This window comes from Podarcis filfolensis, assembly GCF_964270895.1.
Source record: "Podarcis filfolensis genome assembly, chromosome: 9".
NCBI classification, from domain to species: Eukaryota; Metazoa; Chordata; class Lepidosauria; order Squamata; family Lacertidae; genus Podarcis; species Podarcis filfolensis.
In genome coordinates, this window is record NC_139610.1 from 76,890,497 (window position 1) to 76,915,103 (window position 24,607).

General features: G+C 51.4%; 2 protein-coding genes across 5 annotated transcripts in view; both read right to left on the minus strand.

Moving 5' to 3' along the window:
* SFXN5 (sideroflexin 5) overlaps positions 1 to 8,287 on the minus strand; it is an 88,928-nt gene extending 80,641 nt beyond the window's left edge. For all 4 annotated transcript variants that reach the window (XR_014538449.1, XM_083571763.1, XM_083571764.1 and 1 more), the window contains exons 1-2: positions 8,181 to 8,287; positions 1,437 to 1,505 (exon numbers count right to left, since the gene is read on the minus strand). Coding sequence is in view for 3 of the 4 variants with exons in the window: in XM_083571763.1 (XP_083427889.1) it covers positions 1,437 to 1,505; positions 8,181 to 8,237 (126 nt within the window). In the remaining variant the exon portion in view is untranslated. The remainder of the gene's footprint in view (positions 1 to 1,436; positions 1,506 to 8,180) is intronic.
* Positions 8,288 to 14,101: 5,814 nt separating this feature from the next.
* Positions 14,102 to 24,607, minus strand: part of RAB11FIP5 (RAB11 family interacting protein 5) — a 59,248-nt gene continuing 48,742 nt past the window's right edge. The window contains exons 5-7 of the mRNA XM_083571032.1: positions 17,949 to 18,141; positions 16,494 to 17,051; positions 14,102 to 16,463 (exon numbers count right to left, since the gene is read on the minus strand). Of these exons, the coding sequence (XP_083427158.1) occupies positions 16,836 to 17,051; positions 17,949 to 18,141 (409 nt within the window). The 3' untranslated portion in view covers positions 14,102 to 16,463; positions 16,494 to 16,835. The remainder of the gene's footprint in view (positions 16,464 to 16,493; positions 17,052 to 17,948; positions 18,142 to 24,607) is intronic.

A 24,607-nucleotide genomic window follows, 5' to 3' on the forward strand; every position in this document is an offset into this window, starting at 1 on the left:
AGTGACCAGAAGAGAAATGACCGCTGGGAGGAGCCCAGAGAGAAGAAACTGCAGCAGCCCAAGCGGTTGCTTTCCTCTGCCCCAGATGCAACAAAACATGTCTGTCCCATTGCGGTCTCTACAGCCACAGCAGGGGCTGCAACCTGCCAACGGTTTGACCTCACCCCCAAAGGCGGACTCCTCCACTGTCTGCCGAGACAGCTGGATGCCAACAATATTCATGTTGGGTTTTAATTGTTATAACCTGCCCTGGGTCCTTAGGGTGAAGGGCAGGTAATAAAATGTAAGAACAACAAGAACAACAAGAGATACCATGTGGTGGAGTCGCTTCTGCTCAAGGTTCCAGACAACCATGGACTCGTCCAGGATTCACAAACACACACACCGCCTATTCCCCTTCCAGCCCGGTTTCCCCTCAAACAGCTGGCATAAGCGTGCCCAGTTCTCACTGGTCCCCTTTTGGGGCTTCCCAGATTTTTGTTTAGTTTAGTTTAGTGCTTCTGCACATCTTGGAGTGTCTCCCCACATACCTCCTGGCACCTGCACAGAGCTCCCTCCATGTTGGTTCTGCAAGGCCAGGCATCAGAGCTTATAGCTAAAACATATGATTTCCTAGGAAAATGGTAGCATCATGTTCCGTGCTTCAGAACATATTTGATTCTCTTGCTAATTATGCTGTTTTAAATGTGCATTTTATGTTTGAATTCCTACAGCAATGTTTTCCCTTCAAATATTTAAGATTTATTTTTTATTAATTTTGCTACATTAAACGTGCATTCTATAGTTGATTTCCTTTGTAAAGTTCCATTTTGAAATCTTTAAGATAATGTTAAAGGTAAAGGTAAAGGGACCCCTGACCATTAGGTCCAGTCGTGACCGACTCTGGGGTTGCGGCGCTCATCTCGCTTTATTGGCCGAGGGAGCCGGCGTACAGCTTCCGGGTCGTGTGGCCAGCATAACTAAGCCACTTCTGGCGAACTAGAGCAGCGCACAGAAACACCGTTTACCTTCCCACCGGAGTGGTACCTATTTATCTACTTGCACTTTGATGTGCTTTCAAACTGCTAGGTTGGCATGAGCAGGGACCGAGCAATGGGAGCTCACCCCATCGCGGGGATTCGAACCGCCGACCTTCTGATCAGCAAGTCCTAGGCTCTGTGGTTTAACCCACAGCACCACCCGCATCCCAAGATAATGTTAGTTTCTTGTTAAATATGTTGCTTTGAATGCATACCTTATATGTGACTTTCTTCAGTAACGTTTTGTGCTAGACTGTTTTATTTCATGTTTTAATGTGGGTTGTAAACTGCTTTGGGATTTTTTTTTTTTATTAAAAATATAAAGTAGTACAGAAATGAAATGAATCACCATCATCGTTTTGAAGACAAGGCCAGAGAACTACCCAGCAAACACACGCAGGCACGCTCACACATTACCTCAGTGACAAAGAGGGTGCGGGGGTCAATGATGTCCAAGAAGTGTCTAAACCTTCCGTAAAACGAAGTCTGCAAAGACAGAAAGGCACAGAGCTCAGACATGGCGGGAACACAAGGCATTCTTAACCCCCTCTCTCACTGCTGGAAATGCAGGAAGGGGCAGCTGCTTCCCATCACTCCACGCTGAGGATAAGAACAGAAGAGCCTTCAGGATCAGGCCAAAGGCCCATCCAGTCCAGCACCTTGTTCTCATCGTGGTTGAACACTTAGTTGCCTGTGGGAAAACAGCAAGTAGGATCTGAGTGCACGAGCCATCTCCCCTCCTTTGGTCCCCAGAAACGGGCAGTCCAAAGCCTCGCTGCCTCTGAGCCATCGTGGTCAGAAGCCATCGATAGTCTTCCCTTCCATGATGACACCACCGGGAAAGCTGTCAGCATATGGTACGTCCCCAGGCAGAAGGGACAACGACATCCTGCCTTGGTCAGACCACACCTGGAGTCCAGTGTCCAGTTCTGGACACCACAATTTAGGAAGGATGTTGACAAGTGGGATGGTGTGCAAAGGAGGGCAACCGAGATGGTCAAGCCTGATGAGGAGCGCTTGAAGGAGCTGGGTATGTTTGGGCTGGAAAAGAGGAGACTGAGAGAAGATATGATGATGATGATGATAATTAATAATAATTTATTATTTGTACCCTGCCCATCTGACTGGGTTTCCCCAGCCACTCTGGGCAGATTCCAACAAAGATTAAAAATACATTAAAATGTCACACATTAAAAACTTCCCTGAACAGGGCTGCCTTCAGATGCATTCTAAATGTCAGGTAGTTGTTTATCTCTTTGACATCTGATGGGAGGGCGTTCCACAGGGCGGGAGCCACCACCGAGAAGGCCCTCTGCCGGGTTCCCTGTAGCTTTGCTTCTCGCTATGAGGGAACTGCCAGAAGGCCCTCGGCGCTGGACCTCAGCGTCCGGGCAAAACAATATGAGAGCCACCTTCAAATAACTCAAGGGCTACCCCATGGAAGAGGGAGAAAGCTTGTTTTCTCCTGCTCTGGAAGCTGGGACCCAAACCAACAGATTCAAGCTACAAGAAAGCAAATTCCGAGTAAGCATTAGGAAGAATTTTCTGAGGGCAAGAGCTATTGGACAGTGGAACAGACTCCCTCAGAAGGTGTGGACTCTCCTTCCTTGGAGGCTTTTCAGCACAGCTGAATGGCCACTTGTCAGGGGTTATTTACCTGTGATTCCTGCATCACAGGGGACTGGACTAGATGACTCTTGGGGTCCCTTCCAACGCCACAATTCTATGACTCTAAGGCAGGATGCTCCTACTAGCTGCCAGGCACCGGGAAGAGCACAAAAGCGGTACAGTCCTCGCCCACCCAACCCCAAACAAGCGCCACGGTCCCCCTCTGCATGAGCCACTTGGGAGTGTTCTGACTCCGGGGTTCCTGCACGTCTCTTCGCACAAAGAACCGCAGTGACATTCGTTCCCTCCCACGCCCAGACCAACATGGAGAGTTTAGAGGGAAAACTCTGTTAAATCAAGCAGCTGAAAAAAACCACCACCACCATTATAATTGGCGTGGAACACCTCCGGCTTCTCTCCCCCTCACACGAACAGCTTTGGCTCGCTTACAAACAACAAAACTAATTTTAAAAAATCTTTTTATAAAATAAATTAGTTTTGAGCAGAGACGCAGCAGAAGACAAAACAGTGCCTGATGCCTGTCAGGATGAAGCCGACTCTGACGGCTGGTACAGCTCCCTGTCCTACGCAGCATGGAGGCTGCGCCTGCCGCCTGTGCCCTTCGCCCCCAAGCCCACCCTTGCCGTCCCAGCCCCTGGCCCAAAAGAAAAGGCATTCCTCACACTTTGCAGGCTGCCCAGGGTGCGTTTCACTCGGCCGTTTCGTGAGATCCCTCTGATCAGGACCCAAAGTAGCTGGCATCCCCAGCTGGCACCAAAGGCCTGGGCATGGCCCTAGGGCAGGGGGAGACCCCTGGATTTCACCCCCAGACTCAGCCACAGGTTCAGAGGGTGGGAAAGCAGCACTGGGCTGCCCACTCCCACACAGCCTGCGGAGGGTCTCCCGATCGATGCATCACAAAGGAGTCCCTGCCGTTTCATGTCCTGCTTTGAGAATGAGCGAAATAAGCAAGCCTGGCTCCACCTTGAGCCTTACCTGGCCACAGCCATGCCAGCAGGCTGTCTCAGTGGGAAAGGGGAGAGGCAGGGCTTTGCCCAAAGGCCTGCTCCAGCAGCCGCCTTCTGCCCATCAGCTCTTTCTGCGCCAGCTGGTCTTGGTAAGGACTGTTATTTAATAACTGACAAGTGAGTTTGCTTTCCCTCCTTGTCCTTCTCCCTTGCGGGCCATGACTAATTTGCCAAGTCTCTCTAGCGCAGCATAAGCACTCTTGAATCTCAACCAGAAGAGTCTTCAAAGCTCAGCATTGGGTGCTAAATCTGCCCAAAGTGGTTCTCCGTCCACAACGGACCTCCTGACCCTAACCAGCGGGCGTTTTGCAAGTACAGTGGTACCTCGGGTTACAGACGCTTCAGGTTACAGACTCCGCTAACCCAGAAATAGTACCTCGGGTTAAGAACTTTGCTTCAGGATGAGAACAGAAATCGCACAGGAGTGGCGTGGTGGCAGCGGGAGGCCCATTAGCTAAAGTGCTACCTCAGGTTAAGAACAGACCTCCAGAAGGAATGAAGTTCTTAACCTGAGGTACCACTGTATTCAAGCCTGGAGGCAGGGCAATGCAATGCCAAAGCCAGTCACCATAGTTTTCTGCGCATTCCTCCCCCCCCCCAAAGGTCTGTCTGTCACCTTTTCAGGGATATCTGCAAGGGCCTGGTGTGGAAGGAAAACCTCTTAAACTTTTCTGCTCCTGGGCAGTCTAACCAAAGCTAAGTGGCATTGATCAGGTATACTTCTAATCTTTACATTTCATATTGCAGTGTGTTGTTTCTGGGGCACAATCGAGCTCCCAGGAGCAGGGAGGCCCAACTGTGCCTTCCAAAAGATTTAGCCTCCGTGTAGATTTCCCAACCAGCTGCACGGCACGGCTGCTTCTCCTGGACGCTGCCTCCTTTCGCTCCTCAATACAAGCTTCTGCAGGCAAGAAAGTAGGTCTCCTCGCCCCAAGAGGCCAAATATCCTTGTTTTTGGAGATGGCGGTGAGAGCGGAATCGAAGCAGAAGCTCTGTGCTGCCAGGGCTGCTTGGGATCTCAGCAGGCACTCAGGTGGATGCTGACAGGGTAAGAAAAAGGACTTTCCATTTGTGCATTTGTTGCCCAGAGAAGAAGCCGCTTCCACGAAATGGCAGCCACAGGACAGGGTGTGTCTCTTACAATTCGACTGGGAGGGTGAGTCCTTCCAGGACTTGTTTTAGGGATGCAATTGTACTATCAATTCCATGCTGTTCACTACCATGATACTTCTTCCTAAAGTTGGCAGTATGGAGTGTTTTGCAAATAGTAATAAATATCCCACACCTGCTAGGACAGGGGTGGCCTAACTCCGGCCTCACGCTCTGCCTTTGCTTTGTTCTAGAATCCTCATGGGTCCCAAACACATTTTGAGGTCCCAGATCAAGAATGTACACTTGGCTCTTTTCACACTGAAGGCATAACTAACCAGCACCCAGAGATTCTAATTTGAGAAGCACCTTGCAGGATCGGGCCATGGCTGCCTCTTTGCAAAACCCAAGGAACCAGCGAGTCCCAGGCGAATCTGCCAGAAATGGGCCAGTGGTCCTCAGCAGCAGAATGGGTCTATGTGCCTGGCTGTTAATCAGAAGGCTGGTGGTTCGAGCCCACTCAGAGACAGCTGTGGGCAAGATTCCTGCACTGCGGGGGGTTGGACTAGATGACCCCCAAGGTCCCTTCCAAGTCTACAATTCTATTATCTATGAGCCCTGTTGAGCCTGTATCTCACCCCCTGCCCTAGGTGGTCCTAGGCAAGCCCATAATTCTCCCAGCTCCACCTCATGCAGGGATAACAACACCGACCTAACTTTTATTTTAAGGATTATTGCAATGATGTACATGATGCGCTAAGCACACACTCAGAGTGCAATACACCCACGGGGCGGGCTGTTGTTCTTCCCTGCACCAGAACCACTGAGGTTAATGGAACTGGGACCAGCGCACTGGATTTGGGCTCACAGCCCTAAGAGGCAGGAAGAAGCCAAGACTTAACGGACCCTCCCAGACCGCAGGAGAGGGCTAACCTCTCTTCCAAGAAATAAGCAACTCACAGCCTTTCCACAGCAGCAGGAACACTAAGGGAGCTTGCCAGCACATGAAAACCTCAGCGATGCTACAACGTCCTCTCCCCACCTTGTTTATCAGAAGGAGGGTCGGTGTTGCCCAGGCATAGGCAATCTCAGCCCCCCAGATATTTTTAGGACTACAAGTCCCATCATCCCTGACCACTGGTCCTGTTAGTAGGGATCATGGGAGTTGTAGTCCCAAAACAACTGGAAGGCTGAGTTTGCCTATGCCTGGTGATGCCCAATGGCCAGAGAGCTGAACACAGAGGCATCTGCATTGCCCCCAGACTTGGAAGTTGGGCAAGAATTGCATCTCATGTCCAGTTCCCCATCTGTAAAATGGGAATAATGATGGCCTATGTCCCGAGGCTCTTGTGATTCTTTTTTTAATAAAAAAATCTATACTTGGCACATTATAAATCTTCTTGTTAAATAAGTTGGTAACAATAAATGGCATTCAATTATCCCTTGCACTTCTCACAAATATGAACTTTCTCCAGTTAAATCTATGATATCTAAGAGCCACATCCTAGCAGGTTTTGTCTAATCCAACCCACCAGCTCCCACGGGATTTGCTCTCCGTCCTGCTTCCACCTATTCAGAGATCCAAAACCTGGAAGTGAAAATCCAGCCGGTCTACGTGCAAGGAAGGCTTTCAGCTGCCCTCCAGAAAAGTCGGGCAAAGGACCAAAAGAAGCCCAGAGCGAGAAGCAAACAGTCCCGTGTGACGAAAGGAGGGTTGTCTAAAGGAAATTCACCAAGTCCTTTCAGACATTTGAAGGTCAGGAGGAAATGCAATGATTTTTTGAGTGATCCACTTATTGCATTGGGACTTTGACCCTACAGGGCAACACAGCATTTATGAGCATATACTAACCGAACGCTAGGCACAGTTTGCCGGAAACATCTCCTAAAAAACCCTCCTTGCTGTGAATAAGGCAATGGCCGGAGCAGCGGAGGCAGCATGGAGGCTCAGATGCTGAACCCCAATTCTGCAGCTCCTAAAAAGGAACAGAACTCAGCAAAGATTATTATGAACAACCACAGGGGGACTTGTTCAAAGTGCTCTGGGAGCAGTTATGGGCATGGATCCCAGGGTAGCTCCCGGCCCCCCCCCTGCAGAAAATACTAAATAATGAGAGAGAAATTAGAAATTCACCAGCAGCAGAATGCAATCTCTGCCTAGAAGGCACCCCTTAAAGCTTTGCTGCCCTGCACTGATTTGACAGGGGCAGGCTGGGATCTTTTGCAAGGTTGCAGATGATGTTGGGGTACGACTCTTCCAAATAAACGGCATGCAAACCCACGTCCTTCTGCAACCTTGCAAAGCATTGGGGGGGGGGGACATCTACTTGGGGCTGCTTCATGGGCACATCAAATGCCTCCGTGCTATTTTGGTTAACTAAATAAAAGCATTGTCCTATAGGGATGTATAAACGATGGGGACTGCCAAGGTTTCTCAGCTATCCAAGCTCTCTACCTGCTACAGTAAGCGCTGCCTTTTTCTTCCCCAAGTACCTTAGAATCATAGAATCTTAAGAGTTGGAAGGGACCCTGAGGGTCATCCAGCCCAACCCCCTGCTATGCAGGAATCGCAGCTCAAGCATCCCGGACAGATGGCTGCCCAACCTCCAAGGAAGGAGAGACCACCGCCTTTTCAGAGAGTCCATTCCTCTGTCTTCCCATCAGAAAGCTATTCCTAACGTTTAGGCAAAATCTCCTTTCTTGAAATAAAAATTAAGAAAAATAAAAAAATTGTCCGGTAGCACCTTATAGACCAGCTAAGTTTGTTCAGGTATAAGCTTCCGTGTGCATGCCCACTTCTTCAGAGACTGAAGATCTCCTTTCTTGGATAAGGCAAAAGAACTGGCAGCAAAGTTTCAATTGCGAGGGTTTCAGAGAGTGGAAAGTGCCCTGGGAGCAACGGAACAGCACCCATCCTCCGCGAGCCCCCGGCCGGATCTGACCAAGTCCGGGCTCGAGGCCCCCATTTCCAACACAGGCTCCAGAAACGCCTCTGGCCGCTCACAAGCTGCCTTCACCTGGAGAAACACTGTCCCCTCCACTTCGCTGTCGCAGGCCGAGACCCGCTTCAACGCCCGACGGCCCCCACCCCCCGCTTCCAGCAACGGCGTCCGCCCTTTGGCGCCGCACCTTGTGGCGGGGAGTTCCGCCGGCCGCCGCCGCTCTCCCCAGGCGAGAGCCCAGCAGAAGCCCCGCCTCCAGCCCCGCACCGAGCCAGACGAGCGCCAATCAGGGCTCGGCGTTGGGAGCCAGCAAAAAAGGGCGGGAATTCAAGCGGGCGAGTGGCGTGGCCGAGGCCCAATCAGCGCCGGCGTGGAGCCGCCGAGGGGCGGGGCTTGCTGAGGCAGGCGCTTCTTCACCGGCGACCCCCCCCCCTCAGAGACGCCCCCCCTCCCCGCTCCCCTCCGTCGGCCCTTCGCGACGCGGCGGCGCCCACCTGCTCGAAGCGAGGCCTCCCCAGCTGGAAGGGCGGGAAGCCCGCGCTCTCCGCCATCCCCTCACGGCGCCACGGGCAGCCAGCGAGTCTCCTGCGCCGCCTGGCCCCGCCCCCTCCGCCAGCACCGCCTCCCATTGGACGAGGCCCACCGCAGCTCCCGCGAGGCATGCTGGGCTATGTAGTCCTTCGCCGCCCAAAGGGAAAGCGGCCTCGCGGCGGGGGAGGAGCATGACGGGAAATGTAGTCCCGCCGGCCGACGTCGCTCCGCCCCGCGTTGCGCGAAAGGAAAGGTGGGAAATGTAGTTTCAAGGGAGGAAGGGAGCCCCGGCATCGCGCAGCTGGCCGGGCGAGGAAGAGGCGGCAGCGGGAGGCCAAGGGGCTGCATCAGCCGGGGGAGGCGGGAGGCCGGGCTGCCTGCCGGAATCGGGGGGCCGGGAGTGGGAAGGGACCCCCAGAGGTCATCCAGCCCAACCCCCTGCAATGCAGGGATGGCAGCTCCAGCATCCCTGGCCGGCAGCCACTGAATCATAGAATCATAGAGTTGGAAGAGACCACAAGGGCCATCGAATCCAACCCCCTGCCAAGCAGGAAACACCATCAGAGCACTCCTGACATATGGTTGTCAAGCCTCTGCTTAAAGACCTCCAAAGAAGGAGACTCCACCACACTCCTTGGCAGCAAATTCCACTGTCGAACAGCTCTTACTGTCAGGAAGTTCTTCCTAATGTTTAGGTGGAATCTTCTTTCTTGTAGTTTGGATCCATTGCTCCGTGTCCGCTTCTCTGGAGCAGCAGAAAACAACCTTTCTCCCTCCTCTATGTGACATCCTTTTATATATTTGAACATGGCTATCATATCACCCCTTAACCTCCTCTTCTCCAGGCTAAACATGCCCAGCTCCCTTAGCCGTTCCTCATAAGGCATCGTTTCCAGGCCTTTGACCATTTTGGTTGCCCTCCTCTGGACACGTTCCAGTTTGTCAGTGTCCTTCTTGAACTGTGGTGCCCAGAACTGGACACAGTACTCCAGGTGAAGTCTGACTGCTTGGAAACCTCCCCAAATCTCTTTCCTGATGAGAGCAGCTTTTGCATCTCATTTGGAAACCAAGGCCCCAGAGTCTGGAGGAACAATAGGGAGGCACACAATGCCAGATGCTTGAAGTTTCCACAGTCTGTGTTGATTTGGGGAGCCATGTCATCAGCTGGTGTTGGTCCACTGTGCTTCATGAAGTCCAGGGCCAGCACAGCCGTCTACCAGATTTTGGAGCACTTCATGCTTCCTTCCGCAGACGAGCTTTATGGGGATGCTGATTTCATTTTCCAGTCATTTCTGGAAATGACTGGCAGAATCCGTGACCTGGGAGAAGAGTTGGTGGAAGAAGACTGGAAGAAATTTAAAGACTATCTTCAGAAACACTGTAAAATTAATGAATGTTAAAATGATGTTGGACTGAAAATAAGTGGCATGAGCAACAAAGTTAATAAGAATATGCAAAAATGAATTGATAAATGGATGAAAATATAGAGTTATAATATGTTAAGATATAGAGTTAAGATAAACGAAAGAGGGTAAGGATTTGCTGACTTGATTATTTAAATGGGAATACAAAAAGGGGAGGTGTGAGGAGGCCAAGGAAATAAGATAACGAGTTAGGGTTACAAAAATGGATTTGTTTTTATTTTCCTTTTCTTATTTTATGTATTCTTCTATGTTTCTTTTATTGTATTTCTTTCTTTTTATATGATCTTTTAAATTCATGTCTTTGTAAAACTCCAATAAATATCTTTTTTTTTTAAAAAAAAGACTTCATTTTCCAGCAGGACTTTGGCACCTGCCCACACTGCCAAAAGTACCAAAACCTGGTTCAATGCCCATGGGATTACTGTGCTTGATTGGCCAGCAAACTCGGCTGACCTGAACCCCATAGAGAATCTATGGGGCATTGCCAAGAGAAAGATGAGAGACATGAGACCGAGCAATGCAGAAGAGCTGAAGGCTGCTACTGAAGCTTCCTGGTCTTCCATAACATCTCAGCAGTGCCACAGGCTGATAGCATCCATGTCACGCCGCATGGATTTCCATCACTGCCTGGAAGCCTCCGAGGAAGGAGAGCCCACCCTCCGGAATGTGGAATGGTCTCTTTAAATTTGAAGGTTCATTATTGGTCCACAAAATGTGTATTTCTTTAAGGGCCAGAGCAAATAACGTGACCTAGTTTTACAGCTGTGAAGCAGTATAGCAGGTGCTGTTAAGGTGTGGTAATTAAGCTGTTGGGTATAGTATATAAAGAGCAGCACCTAGCTCTCTCAGTACCCTGGTGGTTGGGTCATGCTTATTGATATATTATAATGAATGTAAAAGGAGTTTTTGTTATTAAAACCTAGCTAAAAACAAAGATGAGGGTGAAAGAGGAGAGCACAAAATATGGTTTGAAGCTCAACATCAAAAAAACGAAGATCATGGCCACTGGGCCCATCACCTCCTGGCAAATAGAAGGGGAAGAAATGGAGGCAGTGAGAGATTTTACTTTCTTGGGCTCCATGATCACCGCAGATGGCAGTGATGTATGGAAGTGAGAGCTGGACCATCAAGAAGGCTGATCGCCGAAGAATGGATGCTTTTGAATTATGGTGCTGGAGGAGACTCTTGAGAGTCCCATGGACTGCAAGGAGATCCAACCTCTCCATTCTGAAGGAAATCAGCCCTGAGTGCTCACTGGAAGGACAGATCCTGAAGCTGAGACTCCAAGACTTTGGCCACCTCCTGAGAAGAGAAGACTCCCTGGAAAAGACCCTGATGTTGGGAAAGATGGAGGGCACAAGGAGAAGGGGACGAGAGAGGACGAGATGGTGGGACAGTGTTCTTGAAACTACCAGCATGAGTTTGACCAAACTGCAGGAGGCAGTGGAAGACAGGAGTGCCTGGCGTGCTTTGGTCCAGGGGGTCACAGAGAGTTGGACTAAACAACAAGAAGTTTTACAGCTGTGAAGCAGGTGCTGTTAAGGTGTGGTAATTAAGCTGTTGGGTATAGTATATAAAGAGCAGCACTTAGCTCTCTCAGTATCCTGGTGGATGGGTCATGCTTATTGATATATTATAATTAATGTAAAAGGAGTTTTTGTTCTTAAAACCTAGCTAATGGTTTTAATGTGTGGTCTCCACAGCACGCCTTCTGCAGTGCAACTAATCTGCAAATAGCCAACACAGAATAGCGGAAAACACACTCCCTCCATCTTCCGTGCACCCAATCCTCTTTATTTATTTATTTAATCATCTTTTTATTTGGTTTTCAAAAGAAAGGGAAATAAAATAATATCTACATCAAAAAGCGGTACAAAAGGAGCCACAGGAGCAGCAAGGATCCCAATTGCTGAAAACTGGAAAAAGGGAACTCTGCCAACGAAAAAGGAATGGCAAGATAAATGAACTTTTCCACGATATTCTAATTTTTCGAGTTTCACCTGTACTTGTGGTTTTTAGGATGGGGGCGTTTTGATGTCCCCACTTGAAGGCTGCCACTGCCCTTCCTCTCAGTCACCAGCCCTTGCAGAAAAGGGCTGGAGAGAGAGAAAAACGGGAAGAAAGCAGGAGCCGCTGAGAAAGTCAGCAAAGGGATTATTCCCTTTGGGGGGTCAAAAATAGGAGGGGAGAGAACCGTGTGCTCAGATCCTGCTTCTGGGCTTCCTATTATGGGCCTCTTGGTGGAGTACAGGGTCAGGTTCAAGGTGCTGGTCTTGACCTTTAAAGCCCTTTGTGGCTTAGGGTCCTCGTATTTATGGGACCGCCTCTCCTGGTCTGCCCCGCAGAGGACCCTAAGGTCCATGAAGAACCATAGTTTAGAGGTCCCGGGCCCTAAGGAAGTCAGACTATCCTCCACCAGGCCCAGGGCCTTCTCAGGGATGGCTCCAACCTGCTCTGTCCCAGGAGACCAGGGCCCTGCAGGATTTAACCTCCTTCCATTGGGCCTGTAAGTCAGAGCTATTCCGCCTGGCCTTTAATTTGAATTCAGCCTGATCTTTTATTTCCCTTCTCTTTCCTCCCTCTCCCCTTTTATGAAGATCACCCGCTCTGAGACCCCACAGCTAATTCTCCCCTGGTCTCCTAAGTAGGACCAATTTAGCCAGCTAGCCCTGGCGATTATCGAATTGATTCTTGAATTTTATTGTTATTCATGTTTTTATACTGTATTTTATGCTGCTTTTATAATTGAGTGTTTTAAATTTGTTGTTAGCTGCCCTGAGCCCGGTTTTTGAACCAGGAAGGGTGGGGTATAAATAAAATTTATTATTATTATTATTATTAGCCACTGTGAGCCCAGGAGTCTGGGCGAAGTGGACACTGGCCTCATCCCAAAGGCTCACCCCATGGTCTTCTGTGGGTGCTTGGGGTGCCTTGCCAGAGGAGTAGCTCTTTGCACAGAGAGGACAGCAGGGGCAGCCTGCCAGTCTTGGGTGGGAAGGGGCACTGTGCCCCCCCAAAAAGCCAAGCCCTCTGGAAAGCTCATGTTGGGAGGTGGGTGCTACCACTGTCGGCGGGCGTATTTTGGGGAAGGGATGGGTTGGGGTTCAGTGTCAAGAGAGATCTCTGTGCACCTGGGAAAAGAGAGCGACTGGAGGGGGGGTCCCCTGCCCTTTCCCAGACAAAAGGGTGAAGCAGGCTGGGTGGGGGCGCTGGGCTTGGCGTGTTCAGGCATCCCGGACCCGAACACCTGCTTCTCTCGCAGGTCGCCCCCTGATCTTGACCACCTGCTCGCATTGTTCAGCCGCGATTTGGCCTGTCAGTTTCAAAACTCTGGGCGGGGGCTTTTTCCTCGCTCTCAGCCCTTCATCCCCCTGGATTAGCTGCAGCCCAATGGGGGCACCTGCTGAAAGCCATCATGGTGGGAACCTCCCACCCCCCCACCCCCGAAATCCAGCTGGGAAGAATTAGGCGTCCTGTCACACAGAGACGACACGCCAATCATTGGGGGGGGGCTGCTTCCTGTTGGGACAAGCGAAGAGCAGGATGGAAGGTAACCCCCCCCTTCTGCAAAAACAGCAGAGGCTGGGCCTGGCCTGCCCCCTCCTCACTCTGCCACCCCCTCCAAGGAGTGGGGTGGGACCCATGGCATCTCAGGCTTAAGAATCTCTTTTAAAGCCTTCCAAGTTGGCAGCCATCCCTGCCTCCTGTGACAGGGAGTTCCGTAGTTTTAACTCTTATACTCACAGCAGAGGTTATATTTTCTGAGAATCCTCCGGAAAAACAATCTCTCCAAGGACCTGTTGATGGCATTTTACCATCGTACTGTTCTGAGTGTATTAACTTATGGTCTGTGTGGTTTGGGGGCTGCACGGTCAGGGAAAAAACAATGCTGTCCAGGGTTGTAAAGATCGCGGAGAGAAGAATTGGGTGCACTCTTCCCACCTTGGATCAAATCTACGCTTCCAGGTGCCACAAGAAAGCTGCAGAGATAGCGCAGGATAGTGCGCACCCCGGAAATGATCTCTTTCTGCTTCTGCCTTATTGAAGAAGGTCCAGGGTTATAAAGACTAGGACTAGACGCCTGAGAAACAGTTTCTATCCAAATGCGATTTTGGTTTTAAACACAGTGTAAGGTAGTCTCTATGGGAGTATATTTTATTTAATTATGGGCTATCAGAGTTTTTAGGGGGTTAACCAGGCTGGGATAGCAGGCTTGTTGGTTTTTGAATGCTGGTGTAGATTTTTTTTCAATTTCGTTGTTCTGTATGGGACAATGACAATAAAGATTATCGTACTGCGTTATTTCTTTTACCTGTCTTGAAACTTCCAACATTCCGCTCCATTGCATGTCTCGGAGTTCTAGCGTTAAAACTTTGGAGCTCCCCATTAACGTGTGGGGCTTATGGGGCTACTGCAACCTTTGGATGTGGGGCATGGGAATAAAAAAAGCAAGCCAGGAATTTCTAAGCAACAAATTCAACCGTTTTATTTTATTTTTCCTTTAAAGTGCTTAAAACAGAACAAGCTTTCCCCCCCCTCTTTTTAAACAAACGTCACCCAATGAGATTCTTAATACAAGTGAGCACCTCAGCATGAACCCCACGGCTGGGAGTAAAATTCCCCCGTGGGGCGGGATGGAGGGGGGCAGAGGTGCTCCCAAACTTGCTCAAAGGGAAGGAAGACGTTAACTAACACTGCTCTCCTTGGGACACGGTTTGCTTGGCGCTGGCCAGTGGCCCTTTGGGCCAGGAGAGGAGCCCAGACAAACAATTAAACGAAACCAACCAGCCCCACGCAGAACACTGCAAGGAAACTCTTGCCAGGAGGTAAGAACCCCCAGGAAATACTGAACGGTACGTTTCTCCTTTCCCAACCCGGTGCCCACCAAAAGCCTTAGGGGAGCTGCCGTCCGTGGCTTCGGAAGGGCACTGGATTGAAAGAAACCTGCTGTGGGTCGTGAGGCTTATTTGGCAGAACGTGAGAAACGTGGAGGCAAACTGTTGAGGAGAACCACCCTCGAAAGCGAAGACCCTGCAAATCCAGAAATATTCCCCCACCCTCTCAAAACGCGCCCCTGCAAATCCTCCCCAACAACTACCGTCTTGGGATGGGGGCTGCCGGCTCTCCGCCCCCTTTTTAAAGCTTCCAGACAAGGGTGTGGGGGGCAGCAGCACCCCAATTCCTGGAGGGGGACAAGGAGCAAGGCAGCTGCGCATTTTTGGCACCGGGATCTGGGGATCGAGGAGTCGATGGGTGAACCTTGCAGCCCCAGCTCCCTGGGGGGAGAAAGGGGGCTGGGCAGCTTGTAGGTTGCGGAGGGGGGGCGCAGGAGACCTCAGGGGCTGGAGCTCAGCACCAACGACCTTCCTGCAGCGAGTCAGCCATGGAGGCCTCCACACAGGCAGGCAACCAGCAGGCTTGCCCCTCTCCTGGCAGAGGCAAACTGAGAACGCCCTGGCTCAGCCCACCTCATGGGTCCCTGGCGCTCCCTGCTCCTTGCCCACAGACTCCTCTCCAAGCCATGCCAAGGCCAGAAGGGCCTGTGGCCTTTCTGCTGGGCTCCTCCATCGCCCGCAGGCAGCTGAACCAAGGGGCAACGGAAAGGCCGGCCGGAGTTGCTCCACCACCGTTAGCTGGCCCCGGTCAAGTCGAGAGCGGCCGAAGGGGGAGGGAAGGAGGCTGTGGCTGGCGGGCGAGCTGACCGGGAGGCTGTAGGTGGGGGGCAAGGGGGAAAGCCCCCCTGCAGCCATTGCAAGGGGGTGGGGAGAGAAGAGGGATACAGCACTCCCCAGGTGGGCAGAGTAAGAAAAGAATCAGTGGTCCACAATCACAACCCTGGGAGAAGAAGGCAGGATTCTCCGCGGACCAGGAAAGGAGGGCAAGCTGAGGCCACCAGATGACCGGTAGCCAGGGCTATGGGGCAGAAAAATCCACACCATTAAGGGCAGAGAGATGCGCAAGGGATGGAACTGAGGGCTGGAGCTTCCCCGAAGGCATCGCCATTCCCCAAGTGCCAGATGTGTGTTGGGGGGGGGGAGTGCAGGCTGCACAGGTCTCCTCCTGGGGCAGGAAAGGGCCAGGGCGTCCCAAGGCAAAGCAGAGACACTGCAAGGCCTGAGGGCACCCCCAGGTATGAGAAGGAAACCCAGAGCAGGGAGCCACCTTCAAGGAACCGCACACGTTGGTCCCGTGCCATTTGGCCACCCGCTAAGCAGCAGGGTCCTCCTTCCTCTGGGCACCCAGAGACTTTTGCCCGGGGCCTCTGGCGATGACACCAAGCCCCCTGCCCTGCCTGAGGACATTTCCCCATGTGCTTCTGCTGGTCTGCAGCGCAGGAGCCGCCATGAACGACGCAGCGCACAAGCCTGGAGATGCTCCGGCGCATTTGTCCTCCCCGCGAAGGAAAAGGCACACTGTTTTTGTTCTGATTATCGCAGCAGGTGTGGGGAGGGGGGGATGCAAAAAGGACGAGGTGCCACTCCTGCCAAGTCCCTGCCGCCACCCCAAGCAGAGAAAGAGAAGGAAGGGGGCAGGCAGGCAGAGGCGGGTTGCAACTTATTCCAGCATGCAATGAAAAGAGTGCCAGGCGCTGGGCCAGGACAGCGCCCCAAGTCCAAGGCAGCCCCCCCCCTCTTGCCCCCAGGGGGCAGGTGAACCTGGCGAGGTGCTGAGTGGTTGGCGCAGGCTGTCCTCAAGGAGCACAGTGGTGGGGTCTGCACGCCGTGCCCTCGGCCCACCAGGAGGTCTTTCCTGCACGATCCATCTCCCTTGTTTCGCAGTCCATCCTTCGGCCACGTCGTCTGACCCCCCCCCCCCGGGCTGCTCTCCCTCCAGCCCCCTTCCATGGAACACCCACCACCACCACAGACAGGGAGCCAACAGCCAGCCAGAGTCACCATCCCAGGGGACGGGGAGCAGATCCGAGCCCTGGGCGTAACTGCGGGTGCTGCGATGGACCGGGAAGCTTGCAGGACAGGAGGCGAGCGACTCTCCAGAGAACGGCGTCTTGCTCAAAACCGACTGCGTCCCACAAACACCGGCGTCCGGTTCCCCGTGGCCCAGAGGTCCGGAAGCAAAGGGTCCTTCCTGCAGGGCCTCTCCTTCCAGGGGGCCCGCCTTGAGCCAGGAGAGGGGGCCGGGAACTCAAGAGTGGGGAGGGCAGAGGCGTGGCGGGTGGAAAGGGGGCTGGGGGCGTTATTTGGCTGCCTTGGGCTCCCCCTCCAGGGGGATCTGCAGCAGCCGGGGAGACTGCTCCATGATGCGGACCAGGAGGAGGTCGATGTAGTTCTCCAGCTCGCGGACCTGATCCTGCGTCTGGCTCAGCTCCGCCTCTCGCTTCAGCAGCAGCTGGATCAGCTCGTCGTGGGTCAGGTGGTAATACTTGGCGGACGGATCCAGCGCGGAAGAGTCCTGGGAGGGGACAGAGGGAGGGGTCTGCGGTCAGTGGAGAAGCAAGACCTTTCTCTCCATCAGAACAAGGACCAGCAAGCACTAATAATAATAATAATAATAATAATAATAATAATAATAATAATAATAAAATGCCGCACAGGGGGCAGAAAAAGCCACAAATTTAGGAACACCAGGAGAGACTGCTGGATGAGGCCGAAGGGGCCCATTTCAGACCCCCCACCCCCTGGAAGGCCAAGCCGGGCTGCTCTGCCTCCAGCTGGGGACTCTGGTGGGGCGGCATGAGGCGGCCAGGGGGCTTCCAGGAACTGGACCCGGGAAAAGCGAGCGCTATGGGATCTGTCGGAGCAGGGTCTACTTTCGAGGCCGAATGGCCCCAATGGTGGAGGGGGCAACAGGGGGGAATCCCAGGGGGGCACAAAAATAATCTACCAGCCCAAGAGGACACATGCAGGGAAGTCCCTTCTTCTCACAGCACAGGGTTCAACTATGGAACTCCCTGCCACAGGAACCTTGAACCTTGCTTCGGGGTCTCCCATGGGTTGGCCCCTGTGCAAACGGGGTGCTGGACTGGTCGGGCCCCCTTTGGCCTGGGGTCCTGCAGGCTCTTCCTACATGTACGCACTTCAAATTAAAGGTTCCTCTTCAAGGACAAGAATAAGGGCCACTAACTGACTGCTGATTCAGGACTTTAAATTGTCCTTTTATATCTAATTTCCTTTTCTGCGTATACTGTAATGTTTTCCTGTTGCTATGGCCATTGGCTAATGCGAATAAAGTTTTATCTCTCTCTCTTCAAGGACACTGGAAGCCCCCCCCCCCGAAAGAGCCCCCACCTCTGCGGCCCTTGGGGTATTTTCTCCCACCCCCTCCACCCTCTAGTCCATCCCCTTTTACCCTTTTGGGCTCCGGTTTCTCCAGCTGGGAGGTGGGTGCTCCCCCCGCAGTGACGCTGACGGCGCTGCCCGGCTCGCGCTCCTGGCCGCCGCTCCGGACAGGGGTCGGGCTGCCCGCCGGCCTCTGCTTCTCCTTCTCCTCCGGGGGGGGGTTTGGCCCCGGAGAGCTGCTGATGGGCTTGACGGGGTGGGGGCTGCAAGAGACAAGCGGCAGGAGCAGACGAGTCAGGCTCACCAAACAGCATCGCCCCCTCCCCAAGGGATTCGCACAGCAAGACCCCCCCAAACACACACACACACGGCCAAGGGGGGGACACACACACCCAAAAGCCACTGGGGGAAACTCCCAGAACAGGGGTAGGCAACCTAAGGCCTGGGGGCCGGATCCAGCCCAATCGCCTTCTAAATCTGGCCCGTGGACGGTCCAGGAATCAGAGTGTTTTTACACGAGTAGAATGTGTCCTTTTATTTAAAATGCATCTCTGGGTGATTTGTGGGGCATAGGAATTTGAAATATACCCGGAGTCGAGAATGGATTTCATGCTCTTTATTCAGCTCAGAGTAGTGAGGAATAGAAGTTCCCCCAGAATGTCTGCTTTATATACATTATTTACACAATGGGCCCCATGTGATTGGCTAATTCCGGGATTCTCCTGCAGGCCAATCAGATTGCAGATTGACTTCCACCTGGAGTTGGACTGGGTGGCTCCTGCGGACCAATCAGACTGCTGCATTCTGAATCCTATTCAACTCAGTGCATAACAGAATTCGTTCATTTCCCCCCCAAAAATATAGTCCGGCCCCCCACAAGGTCTGAGGGATGGTAGACCAGCCCCCTGCTGGAAAAGGTTGCTGACCCCTGGACTAGAAGATAGAAGCAATGAAAATGTCAAAGGGAAAGGGAAAGGAAAGAGGAAGACGACGAGGGTGTACAATTATACTTTGTTTCTTTGTTTTTTGTTTTGCTACTTATATAAAAATGCGGAACTCGTGAAAGGGAATGGGGGTCGACCTTAGAAAAAGATATTAAGAATAAGTACTGACGTATAAAGACTGAGGTTTATGTTAAAATCGGTTAACTAAAATGAATTAAATATAATAAAGTAAAATTAGGGGATAAGAACTTGCTGAACTAAAAATTGATCTGGAATGCAAGAAGGGGAGGTGCGGGGAAGTCAGGGAAATATGTTATTGAAAGTAAGGAATGTAAATTCTATGTGTGTGTTTTTTTAATTTTTTTATTCATTTTTGTTTTTTCTTTATTTTTTGAAAATTTCAATAAATATCTTTTAAAAAAAGAAAGAAAGAGGAAGACGACGAAGAGGAAGGATGGCAACCATGGCTCTTCCTTGTCCAGCCTCCCCGCCTCCCAACCCCCCCCCCCTTCATCTATGCTCTGTCCACTGAAGGAAACTTGCACAAATTCCTTGCAAAGACAGGAATACAAAGTCCCATTTCCAAGCAAACCTGACCCTCACCCACAGCCCAAATCCTCTGCACCCCCCCTCAAAAAAACCCCTTTAGCCAGCTCTTCAGGACGGCCACCCTCCTTTTTAAAGAAGCCCCCTCACCGCAGCCCCCAAAGCAATTCCGTCCAGGGCCTGTGGGACAGCTCAGCTGGTAGGGCACAAAACTTCTAACCTCCGGGTTGAGGGTTTGAGTCCCATACTGGGCGAAAGATTCCTGGACTGAGGGGGGTCGGACTAGGCGACCCCCTGGTCCCTTCCACCTCTCTATGCTTGGAAGAGAGCTGCCGGCTTGCCTCTGGTCCCCCTGGGGGTGAGTGACGCCCCCATAAGCTTCCCCTTCTAGCAGCCAACTCTGTGGGGCAGGGAAGGGGGCTGCTTCCCCACAACCGCAAGGGACGCACCCTGAGCTTTGCTGGCAAACCCAAGGAGAGTTGGCACAGAGCGCCAGCTGCCGGGCAACTCCGTCCCCCCATTCCAAATAAAAAGACCCCAAGGCAGAGGCAAGAACAGGGAGTGCAAAAAAGCATATTGGGAAATGATTTCTAATGAGCTGGAAAACATGTTAAAAATAACTTTTGTAAAAAACAACAGCCCTGAAGCTTTTTGATTAGGAATTTTAGGTACAGAAATACCTAAGGATCAGAAGAAACTATTTATGTAGGCTACAGCAGCTGCTACTTGCCCAAAGATGGAAGGAAAATTTACAAAAGAAGAATAGCTGATAAAGGTGATGGACTCTGCCGAATTGGTGAAAATGACTGGGAAGATCAGAGATTAAGAGGACGGTTTTAATTTAATAAAGAATGGGGGAATTTTGTAAGTTACTTGAAAGAACATTACAAACAACTGAAAACGCTGGCAGGATTTTAAAAACACTTCCAATGAAGCAAGAATTAGGATAAAAAAATGAGATTTAAGAAAATATGGAGAACATTGTAAGATGCCGTTTGAAAAGAATATCTGGGTAAACCCCGGAGGGTGGAGGGAATCCGGGGATTCCGCAAACCCTATTAGCAAAGTGATTTAAGATTTGTGTATGATGATAAATGTTAAAAGAAAAATGAATTTTAAAAAATTATTTTTTAAAAAAGAGGGAGCAGGGAGTGCAAGACAGGAAGCCAACACGGCTGCTTCCTTAGAGCCAAAAGCAGGTAAACCCAGGCAGAAGCTGGATGGAGCCACTCTGGAGAGGCCCTGTGTGCCCAGGGTGCGGGTGCCCATGCGGACGGGCACAGAATCTGGCAGCCATGGGAGGAGGGCAGCCCAGGAGGACCTTCTGACACGCTGCCCAGTCCTCCTGCACGCCGGGGAGGGCACAAAACCATTTAGCGTCATCCCCGGAGGAGCAGTCCATCGTTTCTCAAGACAGATGGACGCCGACAACAAATCAGTGTCACCCGCCTTCGTCTCTGAGGGCACCTGCAGGGGATCATTTATCTGCAGGGATCACCGAGATCATCTGCAGGGACATAGCTGGTTGTTCCCCCAGTTGGCAAGGCTCCATTGACAACAGCAAGTAAACTAAGCCTTTTGTGTCATTGACCCAGTCCTTTGGAACTCTCTGCCACCAGAGATTCAGCAGGCGCCTTCTGGGCCAACTTTTAAACGCCTGCCACAAACTTTTCTATGCAGGCAATCAAGAGTGAATCTTTCCTTTCCAAAGGGCTGGAGCAAATTGATATCTTATTTGAGAGAAAACTGTAAACGTTTGAAAACGTTTGTAGGTCTGACTTGAAATGTCTGGTAATGTGAAAATAAGGAGCTATTTACATATAAGGGGGTGAATGTTAAAAGAAGATGTAAGGTAAGAAAGTGGTTATAGGAATGCGATGAATCTGTTAAAGATATGTGGAAGTCAGAAAGAGGGAGGGAAGGAGGTCGATGCTCTTTTTGAGCAATACTTAAAGTTATGGATTTGTGTACTGAAAATGAAATGAAACATGGAAAAATCAATAAAAATTATATTTTTAAAAAAGAGTGCATCTTTCCACAAGGGTTAACTGGTACCCGTTTTTAATTTTTTTATATGGTTTTTACTGCATGGTTTTATGTATCCTTGTTGCAAATGAAACATTTTTATAAGTAGATCAAGGCTGCTGTCGCCATAGGCAAGGGATGGTGTAGAGATGTGGAACCCCAGGACGCGCCCCGACAAGGACGGCTACCTCTCTCGTCAACAGCACCTGAACGTTTGTTCCCTGCGCTGCAATTTGCAAGGCTCTGCGCTTGAGCTCCTTGCGTTTCTGACCCCATGCCAGGCTCACCTGCTAATTAGACACAAGGGCCTTGGCAAATGCCAACTCAGGTTCTCCTCCAGAGGCCAGCCATGTCTCTCCCTCCCTCTCCCTCTCTCCTTCCCTCGCATGCATCCTGGGGCCTGAGCATCCCTCCTTCAGAAGCACCAGGCTGACCCCAGGTGATGGCTGGACCTTCAGCGCCACAACCTGCCGGCTGCTCCTGCCTGTGCAGAAGAAACACCCACAAGAGCCAAAGGACTCTGGGACTTGTAGTTCTTGGGGGGCGGGAAGCACAGGCCAGAGTCTAAGCCTGTCGCAAAGCAGCTATTGCACAGGTCCACCTAGCGCAAGATGGAATCACAGAGTTGTAGAGTTGGAAGGCTGCAGATGACACAACCTTGATGGCAGAAAGTGAGGAGAAATTAAAGAACCTTTAAATGGGGGTGAAAGAGGAGAGCGCAAAATATGGTCTGAAGCTCAACATCAAAAAAACGAAGATCATGGCCACTGGTCCCATCACCTCCTGGCAAATAGAAGGGGAAGAAATGGAGGCAGTGAGAGATTTTACTTTCTTGGGCTCCATGATCACTGCAGAGACATCACATTGCCAACAAAGGTCCGTATAGTTAAAGCTATGGTTTTCCCAGTCGTGATGTATGGAAGTGAGAGCTGGACCATAAAGAAGGCTGATTGCCGAAGAACTGATGCTTTTGAATTCTGGTGCTGGAGGAGACTCTTGAGAGTCCCATGGACTGCAAGAAGATCCAACCTCTCCATTCTGAAGGAAATCAGCCCTGAGTGCTCAGTGGAAGGACAGATCCTGAAGCTGAGGCTCCAAGACTTTGGCCACCTCATGAGATGAGAAGACTTCCTGGAAAAGACCCTGATGTTGGGAAAGATGGAGGGCACAAGGAGAAGGGGATGACAGAGGACGAGATGGTTGGACAGTGTTCTCGAAGCTGCCAGCATGAGTTTGACAAAACTGTGGGAGGCAGTGGAAGACAGGAGTGCCTGGCGTAATCTGGTTCAGGGGGGCACAAAGAGGCGGACACGACTAAACAACAACAAAGAGTTGGAAGGAAGGATCTGCTATGGCTGACAGTGACTTCCCAGGAGGTCAAGCAGAGGAGAGCTTCGCTTCCCCTGGAACTGGCCTGCTCACACAGCCCTCAAGAAGCAAACGGACTCTCTTCTTCCCCTCTCTCAGACCCTGAGTTTCATGGACATATAGAGTGGGAAGGGTCCCCCAAAGGCCATCCAGCCTGACCCCCTGCAATGCGAGGATCGCAGCTGAAGCATCCCTGGCAAATGACCATTCCCAAACAAGCTCCCTAGTGCTGCGAATTTTACAAGACCTGCAGACCGTGGATGTGGTGCCACCTGTGTAAGAGCCCGAGGAGGAGCTGGCGGATCAGTCCAGCCTCCTGCCCTCGCTGTGGCCAACCAGAAGGGAAGTGTGATAAGAATTTTAAAGTCTTACATATATAATAAATGTTCATAAGTGTACCAACCAAGCACGTACATAGATCAACACAGGAAGACCGACCTGAAACCATTTTTGATTTTCAAACTGACCAAATGTTTCCTCTGCAAGGTCAAAGGAAAATGGAAAAGCCTCCCCATTGTCTTTTCCTTCACAAATCCTGGCTGAAGGGCACATTTAAGATATGAATAGGGTGTGAGCCTGTGACCTGGCCCAGGAACTAAGTATTTATCATTACAAAAGACTGACCAGGCTCCTCAGGCAATCCAGTCAAGTGCCCATTAAAAAGGTAACCTGTCAGACAAGATAAACAGCGCACTCAGATTTCTGCTGTAGACCGCCTTTTCTGTGATGTAGGTATGATGTACCTGGGGGGTGGTCTTAGGTTACACCCCTTCTTATCCAGTACAATCTACAACTGAGCCTGAATACCACCTCCCTGCAGGGCAGGCCTAGCCCTCCCCCAGAAATCTGCTGGCATGTACCCCTATCGTTCCCCCCCACCACCACATCTGTCCTCCTGCTTCTTTGCATCTGGGCACTGCTGCCAAACAACACCTAGACAGAGGCCCCCTGGCAAGAGGCTTGTGGGTCACAGACTCCAGAAGGGTTTTCCTGCAGGAGGGGCTCTTTACTCTGTGCCGATGGCGGACACCCCCCCCCCCAAAAAAAAAAAATTCCGACACGCAACTTTGAAAGGCAGCCCCACAAGACTGCAGGCCCCCACCTCCAGCAAGCCCAGACCAACAGTGGGGAGAGTCTTAAAAGGAGGAGGCCAGACCCCGACCGTAAACTGCTCAGGGGTCTCCCCCGGCCAATGCAGCAGGTCTGGGGGGGTTTATTCCAGGGACCCTCACAGAGATCTCTGCAGCAACAGCACCACCTGCTGGCAATGGAGGCAAACACCTCGGCAAACTTCACTGAGAAATCCTAATAACGTCGGTTTCTGTGCTGCGATTTTTAGCCCTGCGTTTGGACACGGGTGGAAAACGAACACATTGCAGGCTGAAATCTAAAGCTATGAGCCGCTTTTCAACTCTTTTGTAGGATGAAAACAACTCCACGTCCCTCCCGTTGCTCCCTGTGAGGAAGGAGAAGGACTCTGGTGCATTAATGGCTCCCAGCAGAAGCCATCAGGAAGACAAAAGGGTCAGACAAAAGGCTTTCCTAGCCCAACATCCTGGAACATCACACAGCCATCATACACTGACAGCATCTCTGGTGGATTATTTCAACACCTGGAATATGGCTCAGCTGCCTTTGGAAACCAAAAGTTAGCCAGCGTCACCCGCTGCATTTTGCACTAACTGGAGGCAAAAGTGTTGCATGTAACTGGCCAGCCCCTGAAAAGCTATGCAGTGACTTCCAGCAAGCATCCCTGAGGGAGCGTCTCCACCCCCATCGTCTAGCCAGGACACGGAGGTCCAGCTCTGAGAGCCTTCTGGCCGTTCCCTCACTGCGAGAAGTGAAG